The sequence below is a fragment of the Nyctibius grandis genome, chromosome 9, assembly GCF_013368605.1.
Source record: "Nyctibius grandis isolate bNycGra1 chromosome 9, bNycGra1.pri, whole genome shotgun sequence".
Taxonomy (NCBI): Eukaryota; Metazoa; Chordata; class Aves; order Nyctibiiformes; family Nyctibiidae; genus Nyctibius; species Nyctibius grandis.
The window spans coordinates 24991964-25003983 of NC_090666.1; the positions used below are offsets into that span (position 1 = coordinate 24991964).

The window sequence follows — 12020 nt, forward strand, 5'->3', positions numbered from 1 at the left end:
AGCACAGCTAGAAGTCACTCAGTTTTCCTACTGCCAGGATGTAGCAGTGAAGCCACAAAAGGCAAGTCAGACTGCCTAGCAGTCCCTAATATCACAGCTGCACTGGCTGTTGGCTAGCTGGAGTGAAATGTGGTGCAGTCTGTCTGCTTGCTGGCCCTGCACACACATGGTCCTTACTGACTGGTATTCCCACTGCTCACTGCATGCTGCTGCAAGGCAGTACTATATTTTCTCATGTGTGACCCACAGGTGAAAGGAAAGAAAAAATAATCAAATTGGAGATGCAGCAGCAGTGCAGATTATCAGGGCTATATGGGGAGAGTTTTGTCTCAAAGCTCTGGCTCCTTCAAACAGCTGCTCCGTTTCTGATTTTGTGAGGGCATTTACCCAAAGACTTATGTTCAGGTCTTTCTTAACCTGTATCTGAGGAATGGGGTAACACTGATGAAAAAATGGCAATTCACCACTGATTTAACTCCCTACCCCAACAAACCTGGATACAGATGTGTCATGGCTGAGATGTCTTGGCCTTCCCATCAAGAAAGATGGAGCAGTCAGCCTTCCCGCAACAATTCCCAGGCCTCCTTGTTTGTTCCAGACCAGGGGAGCATGGAAAGGGGAAAGATTCCTTGTCTCTCCTGTGAGCTAACTGTTGGTCACTGCCCACTTTAATATAGAGTATTGTTTTGAACTTCATCGCTCTTCATCCCTGTTTGAAATGCAGTGCTCTTGTGAATTACAGCCCTTGGCTTATTGGACCATGTTTTTGTTTAGATTACAGTTTGGCTGTGACTCATGCAGCTGCACTGCTAGAAAGGTTCTTTTCATTACCCCATAAATAACCCGGAGGTTATTGTGCTCACAGGGTGACTCTTTGTGTGGATATGCTTGAACAAGATTTTTGAGGTTGTCTGATCAGCCAGGGTTGTGTTCCCCTGCCTGAGCTGCTTTCAAAATATCTGAATTCCAGATCAGATAGAGAAGGAGAGGGGAAGGTAGAGCAAGAAAATACAGAGGAACTTAGGTGTGAAGTAGGAAAATTTCTCTGGAAAAGGGACTCTCAGTCTTGATCCTGAGCCTTTATTATAAGAAGGTTGCCCTCCTTCCCTTGCAGCATTTGGAGACTGATAGAAAAGACGGTTGTGACTCTTGAGGTGTGTGGGTGTACATGTGCACATGCATGCATGCATGCCTATGTAGGTTTGTGCCTGCTGTGGCCCCCCTATTCCTCCCTCAATGCTTGAAGGGGGTACTGATAACATCTCTGACTGCCGTTTGCTGATGTGTGTTCCCCTGTAGCCCTGAAGGTGATCCTTGTTTGCTTTGAACGCCAGCTGGACAGCCAGTGGTACTGGCTGAGCCTGCAAGTCAAAGAGATGGCACTGCGGAAGGTGGGAGGGCTGGCCCTGTGGGATTTCCTCGACTTTATCGTACGAACACGGATCCCTATCTTTGTGCTCCTTCGGCCCTTCATCCAGTGCAAGGTAACAGTTGCTTTGGCTCCTGCTAGATCACTCACTGAGGGCAAGATACCCTTTATTCCCCTGCTGAGAACAGAGAAATGGCACTCCTGGAAGAACTGGGTGTTTATGTAGGGAGTGGCTTTTCAGAAGTTAATAGGCCTGTGAAACTAAATCATGAGGCTTTTTCCTAGGCAGCACTAAAAAGTATGCCCATCATACAGGAGCTCTAATCCATGAAGCCACAGAGTATAGCTAGTCTTAGTTTGCCTGGATGGGAAAGTACTGTCACGCTTGACCAAGAGGGTTTGCATGTAGACTTAGTTTTGCAACAAAGACACTCAGAGCACTTGGGTAGCGTGGATGTTCTGAACCTAGGAGGGGGTTGACATGGTTGGCAGAAATCTTCCAGAAGTCTTTCTTCTGCACAGAGCCGGGAAATACAGCTAACAGTCAGGAAGGACGACTCCACTTTACATTTTGTGGGTGAAGGTTCTGACAAGGCTCTTGTGGATGGACAGACAGCTGCTAGGCTGAGGCAGCCAGGGCTTAAGCTAATCATGGCTCTTCCATGCTTTCCAGGCAGACTAGCACATGGTACTCCACCTTATTTAGCCTACCATGGCTCACCACTTGGACAGACTAAATCAGCTTGGAGGAAGGAGCTGTCTCATGTCTGAGGGGAGAGCTTAGCATAAGGAAGCCCTCATCCCCATGTACCAATGTCACTGAGGTTTTGATACCTGTTCAGTAAGGCTGTCCCTGAAAGATGGGTAGAAACCTCATAGCTGGAGTCAAAACTTCATGCCTACAAAGAGGACAGCCTGCTGGCTGCAGGCTCATGCTGGTCCAGAGACCGGTCCCAGTTCCCCGGGCATCATTTCTCTGCAATGCTAATGCTTCCCAATTTTGCAGCTGCTGGCGCAGCCGGCTGAGAACCACGAGGAGCTGACTGCCCGACAGCACATCGCCGACCAACTGGAGAGACGGTTCATACCGCGCCCGCTCTGCAAGAGCTCCCTCATGGCTGAATTCAATAACGAGCTGAAGATCCTGAAGGAGGCTGTGCACAGTGGGTCTGGTAAGGAGGAGAGGGGAGAGCTCAGGGCCATCAGCCCAATCTGGCCAGCTGACTCACCCATAAGTTAGCTGGTGAGGCAGACCTGCCTGCTGCCTCGGAGGGGAATGGGGTAATCCACCCACACCCCAACAGCCTGCCCCTGGATCAGGCCCTCTGCCCAGCCCAGCCTTGCCACTGGACAGCCAACAGAAGTCCAGGTTAGTTGTGAAATGCACATTGGTTTGCCCATTTTTTCCCACTAAGTCTGTGCCCCATCTCCCAGCAGCTGCCTCTTGCTGCCACAGCTGGCTTGTGCACCCCAACCCACAGCGCAGCGAGCCGCTACCTACATCTCGGTAAATCTGAACCTGCTTGTGTAGAAACGTCTGTCTGTTTGTCACCAGCAGATCTGTCTCCTCCTTTCTCCTCTTGGTCTCTTTTTGATTTTCTCTGCTGTTACCAGCGAGGTCCAGATCAGCGTCCCCCAGCTGAGGGTGCCCTGAATTCTCTCTCGCGTGAGGAGACACTTTTCTCCTGTAACGGTCACCCTTGTTGCCACCAGATGGCAGCCACTGCTTACACATGGCAAGAGATTTTATGATGTTCTTTGTTCTTAAGAAAGGAAAACAAATTCAAAAGAAAACGCCTCAGCCTTTTTTTCCTTAATAATGTGCATTGTTCCTAAATGTTGAAGCTGATCGGGAAAATATGGCACTAAGGTTGAGGGAGAAAATCAGACTGCATAAGAAAAACAGACAGAGATTTTGGAGATATGAGGTGAGCCAGGGCAGATGTGTCTGTTCTGTCACCTCTGCCAACCCCTGCCCCACTAGTCCGGGCAGAATCAGGTGCCCAACAAGACAGGAATGCTTGGCTGGTTATTGATTTCCCGTGCCATCACTGATTGGGGTTTGGTTTTCCCACTCTTGTGCAGCTTACCAAGGGAAGACATCTGTCAGCACCGTGGGCACCTCCACCTCCGCTTACCGCCTGAGCCTGGCCACCATGTCCCGCTCCAACACCGGCACTGGCACGGTCTGGGAGCAGGACAGCGAGCCTTCCCAGCAGGCCTCGCAGGACACGCTGAGCCGCACAGACGAGGAAGATGAAGAAAGTATGTGGCAACCGATTCGAGCTAAGTCCCCAACACTGAAGGTGTTTTCTTGATGCCCCAGAGGCTGGCTGAGAGGGGAAGACAATTGTCCCTGTCCTCGTGTGAACAAAAGGCCCATGGGGGCACGAGGCTAAGAAACTGGTGTGGTTGCTGCACCGTTCATGGTGCTAATGCTTGGGCTGTTACATGCCTCTTCATTTCCCCCTGAGCTCTGGGTCGGGAGAAGGGAAGGGCAGAGGCAGATTTTTAGTGTATGACACTTGGGCTGACATGCCATCCTCACAGTGCTGACAAGGCATTTGGCAATCAGTCCTCTCTTTGACCTTCTTCGTGACAGTAGGCAGGGTCCGTGGCTGGCTCTGTAGTTAGGGTCCTGTTCCTGCAGGATCTCAGTACTTCCTGCTCACCGCTTCGGTCCAGTCGCGCCAATGAGGAATATGTTGTCCTTGTGCTGCATGGGATCCAGCTGTGGCTCTCTGCGGGGTGGAATGTCTGTGTGCTTGTGTCACTCGATTACCAAAGAGGAAATTAAGCCTTAAACCTACCAACAACAAAAGTTTGATCTCCCTTTTGGGCAGCTGGCAGGTCTGGAGTTGCCAGGCTTTCTGGTGCCAGTTTAGAAGGAATGGGATGGTGAATCTTTTGGGGACTAATTCACAATGACCTGAATGTTGCTTTGTCATTTCAGCTGAGTTTCATGTTATTCTTGGAATTTTACCTTCTCTCTGCTTCTGAGCTGTCCATCTGCTTCTGAGTTGTCCATCACTGAAAGCCAGGGTGGAAAATTCTGCTCATATGACATCAGGCTCGGGCTTCCCCCTACTATAGGGATGTTGTCTTTTGGTGCTGCAACGGTTGGTTGCCTCAATGCCTGAAACTCAGATGTTTCACCTCTGTATTTGAGGACTGCTGACTATTCCCCAAAGACGTTAAACAAAAGGGGTGAAAAACAGGCTTAGAAGGGCCTGTCCCCTTCAGTTAGCCTGAAACTTTCCAGGCTTAGCCCAGCTTTGTTTTAGCTGGGTTCATCACTAAACATTGCACAATCCACCCAGTGTTGTACTGTGGATACGTTGCTCAGATACTCACTGTGGCAAACTCTGGTTTCGCCTTAGATTAATTATGAGCCACTGTGTGGAATGATGAGCGCTGTCTTCCTGTTTGCTTGTGGCAGTATTACTCCAGCCCTGCCTTGGCTTAATGCTGCCAAAAAATATTTCAGTATATCAAAACTGGAAAATGTCAAAAAGAAAAGAGAAAATAGCACAGAACTTCCCCTGTGTTTTAGTTGTTTATTTGTAGATTAGAAGTTGTTGTGGTAAAAACCACAACAGAGTCAGTTCTTTCCAGGTACTTTAAGTAATTTTAAACAGCACTGAAAATTTCAAGCAGGCCTGATCACAGTCCAACTGTCTGCATAGTTCAGTAACTGTATGTTGTATTTGAGTCAATTTATCCAATGTTTTGGTGACATTTTAAAATGCATGTCCCAAAGGGTGTTAAAGGGTGTCAGTTCTGCATTTTGCTGTTATGCATTTTATCTTTTGTAACAGTGCTTTGCTATATCATAGCAGCAGTTTATTTCACACCAGCAAAATGTCCAGTTACAACTTTTATGCCAGAAAACACTGTATATTAACAAACAAGTTATTAATCACAGGAACTGAGCCCTAGTGGAAGCTGAATTCCCCAAACATGTTTTCCCAAGAGTCATATAAGCTGAAAGCATACATAAATCCCTGTCCCATGCGTGCTGGGTTTTATGCATATGTCTTTCTGAACTGTGACTGTAAAATCTAATGGAAGGATTCAAATTTGCAGGCTTGGGGGTCTTGGTAAGTAAATGCCGGGTACACCTTTGGCATCACGTTATCTTTTGACAACTGTAAATATGTAGCTGGGGTTTGGGGTGGTTGTTTCCTCTCCTTTCCTGTTTGTTCTTTCTTTCTAGATGACTCCTTGAGCATGCCCAGTGTGGTAAGTGAACAAGAAGCATACCATATGGGTGCCATTGGGAGGAGGCGGTTCTCCAGCCATCTCTCCAGCGTGTCTGCACCTCAGGCTGAGGTGGGCATGTTACCCAGCCAAAGGTAACACCATGGGCTTTTCGCCTTTTGCATTATATTCACAAGAGCAGAAATGGCGCAGGTATATTATGTGTACATCAGAGATGTGGGATAGTAGAATCAGCGCCAGCATAGCAACGCTAAATTTATTCACCCTGAAACAGTGTTGGACCAAGGGCACAGGGTTGGAAATAAAGATTTTCCAGGATGATCTGTGTTGCGTTAGGTCCAAAAGAACAAGCTGTCATCCATAGAAACCTTCCTCTTAAACAGTTTCAGAAACCCTCAGCACTATTATTTTCCTCTGCTACTACCATGAGCAGCAAAAAGAAAACACATGATTTTGGGGTTGTGCATTGAACCAGGGGACTATACACAATCTGTGTAGGGAGTAGGGAGGAATCTTGAGAAGCTGGGAAGGGGGGCAGAGGCATCCTGTTCGATTTACATTGTTTTCTTTTATGTAGTCTTTGTCCTTCCTAGAACAGTAACTAGCTCATCACAGAAACTGAATGTCAATTCAGATGGGATTCAATACTGTTTAAAACCAGAAATATACTTGTTGATAGAAATAACTTTGAATGCCTTATTCTTGGTTAACATGGAGTGGTGAGAAAGAGATTGAAATTTGGGAAATATACATCTTTAGAGGATGTAGAGAGAAGTTTTGCATTTAAATGTGATTTTTTTCCTAAGTAAGCAATGTTTATTGTTTTATTTCTCTGCAATGTAGTTATCCAAGGATATCTGACAATGGACAGATTAATTTATGTTATTTCCTTTGAACCTTTAAAGAATAAATTCTACATTATCTCTTGACCAGCCTTGTAAAATCAAACAACATTGTTCCCTCCCCAGTCTTGCTTGGAATTAAAGAAATAACCTTGATACATGAAGGAGAAGTAACAGCTGTGGTACATACCAGCAGAGATAGGAGAAGCGATTTACAAGAGAGAAGTTATACAGATTTTATCTGGGAGTTTTCACGAAAGGGCTTACAGCAACTCATTTGACTTTTGAACTCCATTGATTCAGTCCCTTTGTTTCTTGAAAAATTAATATGCAAGACTGCATTTTCCTCAATCTTTCACTACCATCTTCAATGCATAAACTTCATAAGAGTCACAGCTGACTGACAGCAATGTTTGCTTTGTGCAATCCCGAGTCATGGTGATGCTGAGAAAAAAAAAAGACACTAATTACAGCAGAGCTTTGCTCTCTACTTTTTTAAGTACATGGTATACCAGGAGGATCGCTTTTCATCTGTATAGGGAAAGTACAAGCTCAGCGAGCATAATCATAGTCCACAACATCACCCCCTTTTTAGTTATGGATGGTCTCTGGGCTTTCAGACTGCCTCACAAATGTAAACTAATTAATGTTAAGTAATATTATTATTGCCTTCCTGCTGGTAACCCAGCAGACTGCTTGCTTTCTTTCATGTTTTTCCTCTGGGCTGAGAAGGCTGCTCCTGCCTGAATGGCTGAAGTGTAGAAAAGCAATGTGATTGTGGACTCGTTTGCCAGGACCCACGCCAGCTGTTTACTTACAGTTGCATTGCACTACGAGACCTTGTTTTTCAGATGTTTGTCCTTAGAGTAGTACCAGAAGGAGAGTGGTCTATAGCTCATGGGAGATAGATTAGCCCTCCCTCAGGAAGAAGTGGCTCATGAGGAAGGAAAAAAGCTTCCTATGAAGCTGGAAGTAAACAGAACCAAACTAAATGAAAATGCTGCAGGAAAATGGCTTTGAAAACAGTTCCCTGCCCTTATTTCCTGTGGAAACACATCCTACCAAACTTCTCAGCTCCCCAATTCTCAGCAGAGATACAGAAGTCTCCATGTAGTGTAAACTCCCTCTAAAGACTGCTCCTGTGATCAGATGTTCTTTCAGCTCCTCTGAGTCATATATGTGCTGTTGAGCGTGCGAAACCAATTAACGTTACCGTCCTTTTTTTACTTTTTTATTCCGTTGATATTTTTTCCCTTGAAAACAGAGACAATCGCATGCTTTTTGCATTTTCTTTCCCTAAATTCTTAATCTCCCTGCCCCTCCTGCAGTGAACCTAATGTCCTCGATGACTCCCCGAGCCTGGCCACTGAGGGCAGCCTCTCTAGGTACAGTGTTAACACTACCTGTCTGTCAGTGTGTGTGCTGGGAAACAAGCCGTTTCCAATCTCTGCTGTCTCTTCCCCTCACCTTTTGTCGCTCTTTCCATCTTGTTTCTTGTGGCTCATTAATATTCAGGCCTGCAAATCAAAGGTGTAGCAACCCACCTTCAGTTTTCAGCTTTGATTGCCAGTAACTTTGAGGAGGCTAAGGGGAAGGAAAAAGATACAGCAAGTGAAATAGCGGTCTGGCTGGCTAGCCTTGGGGTTTTCCCCTTGTTTAGCAATTGCTTGAAAGACATGAGAAAGATTATCCACCAGGCATTAGCTGTAGCCTGTTATAAGCATTAGTCTGGAGGCTTATATAAAACAGAGACATCTGTTTTTCCATTCATCTCACAATGCTGTCACCACAAAAGACTTAATAATGATATCGAGCAATGTTCTTTAACAGTCACTAATAAAACTAATTATGATAACTCCTGTGGAATATAGTTCTCTGTAGATGCTTTACAGTAAGTCTCATTATGTTTACAAGGTGTTTCCAATTCTCAAATGACACCTGAGAAAGCCTGCAGGTGAACACCATTAATACATATTTAAAATAGCCCTGTCAGTGACAGAGTTCAGGTCTAGCTGCTCCCCTTTACCCATGGACAGGGGAGTTTGTGTGCAAACACTGTTACGGCCGTGCCTGTCAAATGGGTTAGGAGTGAGCTTAGAAGGGAGATCTGCACCTTTAACGGCTGGCTCAGCCGTGTTAATCATCCTTACTGTCCTGCTGCTGTGCTCGCACCCCTCAACCCATCCTCGCGAGGTCAGAGAGCTGTCATTAGTCCCAAGAGCATCTCTGTTTCCTTCCAGAAGAACATGGCCCCTTATGTTGGCAACACAGAGGGTAACACGCTATTTCATTACTTTACCACAATAGCTGAAGGTGTGGATATGTTGAGAGGCGTTTGCGTGAATGGTTTTTATTCTCTTAGCTTGGTTTTAGCTGTCAGTAGTGGCTTTTTGGGGTGAGGACAGGCTGCTTTGTTCATTTCTTCATTCTTCTCAGCTGACAAATGGGAGAGTTTATCATTGGTGGTGTCACCGAGATCATCCCATGATTCATGGTGTCCTTTGTGTGCGTGAATCCTGCTTTGGCAGATCGGTCTCTGATTGGTGCTACTGTAGGAGCGGCGTGAGGAGAAGACATCAGCTTGTTGGCAGAGGCAGGAATATTATTGTCTGGTTTTGTGATAAAGCAAAATGGATTGCATGGTCATCTGAGCATGTTTTGGGGCCTAAAGAGAACAGAAGTTATTAAAGCAAAGAAGTTAAGTGCCATCCCTTAAGTAGAGCTAAAAACTCACTACAGTTGAGGAGGATGATGAAGGAGAAGGTCTGTATCTGAGTTAAAGCCATAATGACCTGATACCAGGTTACATCAGTGCTGAATCTGAAATGTTTTGATCTTGTTAAGTGTGGGGGGGTCACTCCTAATAGTGGTAGTGAGGCTGAGGAGTATGAGACAGCTAAGTCAACAGATGAGTTCAAACGCAATAACTTATTTTGAACCCTGAAATGTACTCAGCTGTAGAGTGGGTTCCTACTAATTTCAGTCACACTAATTTTCGTGAGGGACCAGGACACTATCCTTCACCCTGCTCTATGGTACAGAAATTTCCTTAGGCAAAAACGTTAACAGACATACTTGGGAGTCAGTTCTGTAGAGGTTTATTATCCTTTTCAAGGAGTGGGCACTACATCTGAAGGATCAGGGCCGCAAAGCCATAGAAAGAATGAAGACAGGGAAATACTGCAAATTTTTATAAAAAGGCTAGGTTAGAGTTCTGTGAGGAAGAAAAGATGTTTCAACTGCATTGTTAAATGTGCAAATTGGATTCCTCCTCTAAAGGACAGAAGTAATAAAGCAGACATTGTAGGAGCTTATTGTGCTGTGGGGATCATAGGACAGAATTAATGTGTTTTTATATTCAGGAACATCAGTTTTGAATAAAGCAGGCTTGAGTTTTTCTTACGTAACTTTGATTTCAGCTGGAGCACAATGATAACAACTGTTGAGGATTGCCTTCTGAATTCAAAAGCTGATGTTTAGTCATAACTGACATAAAGAAATAAATCATACGGAGACTAGACCCTTATGGAAGGTAGGAGTTTTAAATAAATTAAATCAATAGTGATAAACACAAAAAAAGAACAGTCTGTTTCCCTTTGTTCTATAGCAATTAGAGCCAGTCATGTAGAAAAGCAGGGAAGACAGGAAGGGGATAGCATTTAAGAGCTCAGAAGTAAACAGATAGCATGGGGCACAGGGCTGAGGAGCATATGTGTCCAGCATCGTGATTTGTTGTGGTTATAATCTGAGAGGAGATGATATTTTCCCAAATCAGAAAGGAAGAAGAATGAGAATTCACTGTAATGGAAATCTGTTGCACGAACACATTTCCCTTTAATGTTTGTCATTATGCCTATCTTAGGTTAATAGTGCCTAACAGGGCAAATCAGAGTGAATTCACAGTGCCAGGGCAAGCACAGCAGATCTAATGCTAACTGGGCTAGGATGTGTCTGGGAATACAAGAGCTGGAGTTCATCTACATTTTAACTCATTCTCCACTGGCCTTTGTCCACTAACCCTGTCATTCAGATGTCTTGGGACACAAAGTGTGTACGTTCTACCATAATGGCATGGCGAGCTTGTACATCTTTTTAATAGACATTTAAACTCCTTGCTTCCTTTGTCTCTGTTTTTTCTTCGTTGTTCTTTCTTTTTTTTTTGGCTGCATGGTTTCCTGTAATTCATGAGCATCATTTATTATAATTGCCAACCTGACAAAGTTTCTTTTAGCCCCCACTGTGTGACTGCACTGGCTGTCGTTTCTTGTAGTGCTGGCAACATGCCTCCACGAAGTTGGGTTGGTTTGATCTTTTGCTCACCTGCCTCTGCCCTAACTATGTAATGGGAGTAACATTATTGTGAAGATAAAACCCCTGACAGATACTCAGAGAGTGACAGAGCATCTTTGTGTTGGGCAGGAAAAACTTCTACTTTGTTATTCCCAAATAAATCTGGTTTATGTACTGCAGAAAAACCCTTCTTATCGATCACATTGCCACAGGAGGGAAACGTACTGTCAGCTGAAATGGCATTTGATTCAGTGTTCCCTGACTGGGTCCCACGGGCTGCCAGAAAAACAGAATACTCCTGGTCAGGTCTGGTAAACAAGGAGAGGCAGAAAAGGAGGGAGGGAGGGCTACAAAGGACCAACAGCCTGCCTGCCCCACTAATTTTCATGGAAACAAGATCAGTAGTGCTGTTCTTTGATGTGAAAAGAAACCCTCACAAAGTGAAAGTTATATCCGAAAATTCAGTCACTCATCTCAAATTTGTGGTCTTTATGATTCTCTCTCTCTTCCCTTCTTCAAAATTGGGGGATAGAAGGCAAAAAGACAGCTACGGCAGGACTGTGCTGTGCGCAGGCAGCTCTACAAAACTCAGCTGCTCTCGGGTCCACCATTTGCCTGCAATAGAGATCTGCAATTTCAGCTCATAAGATCATCCCAAATTATACCAATTTGTGTAATGATTCAGTACTGGAAATAAACATCCACCAGCTCACTAAACTCATTTCACTTATAAGCCAGGCTGAAAACCCCAGCCTCCAGCAGGAAGACACAAAGCCCAGCCTTTCTTTTGCTCACCTATTGTTTGTCTTCAGTGCACAGATTACTCCATGGGAATCATTTTTCTCCTCATCTATAGCCTCTGTGCCCTCATGCAGTCCATGTGCTCCCTTTATCTAATGACTTTTTCAAAGTGTTTTCATGATGCGTGTGAAAAGAGTTTGTTTCACCACTATAAACAGTGTTTCGTACTGAATATAATTGTAGTCTCTCTGCTACAGACATTTATGTCTCCTCACGCACAGAACTAAGAGTGAGGACTGTAACTAATACTGTTACAGAAATTGTAACAGTATTCTCAAAAGCTAGTCCAATAGAAAAATATTTTTTCAAGACCTTCTCCAGCTAATTCCTACTTAATTCACATACTGGTAACTACTCTAAAAATTTCTTAAAATTCAGAGGAATAAGCTTTCCTGTAATCCTAGAAACAGAAGATTAAGAAAATTCTACAAGCTGTAATTTCAGGCAGTCTGGATCACAAATCTAAAGACTAATTTAAGCGCAGTCTCTTTGCTTTA

General features: G+C 44.6%; 1 protein-coding gene across 3 annotated transcripts in view; it reads left to right on the forward strand.

The window, feature by feature from the left end:
* Positions 1-12020, forward strand: part of UNC80 (unc-80 homolog, NALCN channel complex subunit) — a 133095-nt gene that overhangs the window by 115899 nt on the left and 5176 nt on the right. For 2 of the 3 annotated variants that reach the window (XM_068407722.1, XM_068407721.1), the window contains 5 exons: positions 1300-1484; positions 2376-2541; positions 3455-3634; positions 5586-5724; positions 7761-7817. In XM_068407722.1, coding sequence (XP_068263823.1) covers positions 1300-1484; positions 2376-2541; positions 3455-3634; positions 5586-5724; positions 7761-7817 — 727 coding nt within the window. The remainder of the gene's footprint in view (positions 1-1299; positions 1485-2375; positions 2542-3454; positions 3635-5585; positions 5725-7760; positions 7818-12020) is intronic. The other variant, XM_068407723.1, reaches the window with a different exon arrangement.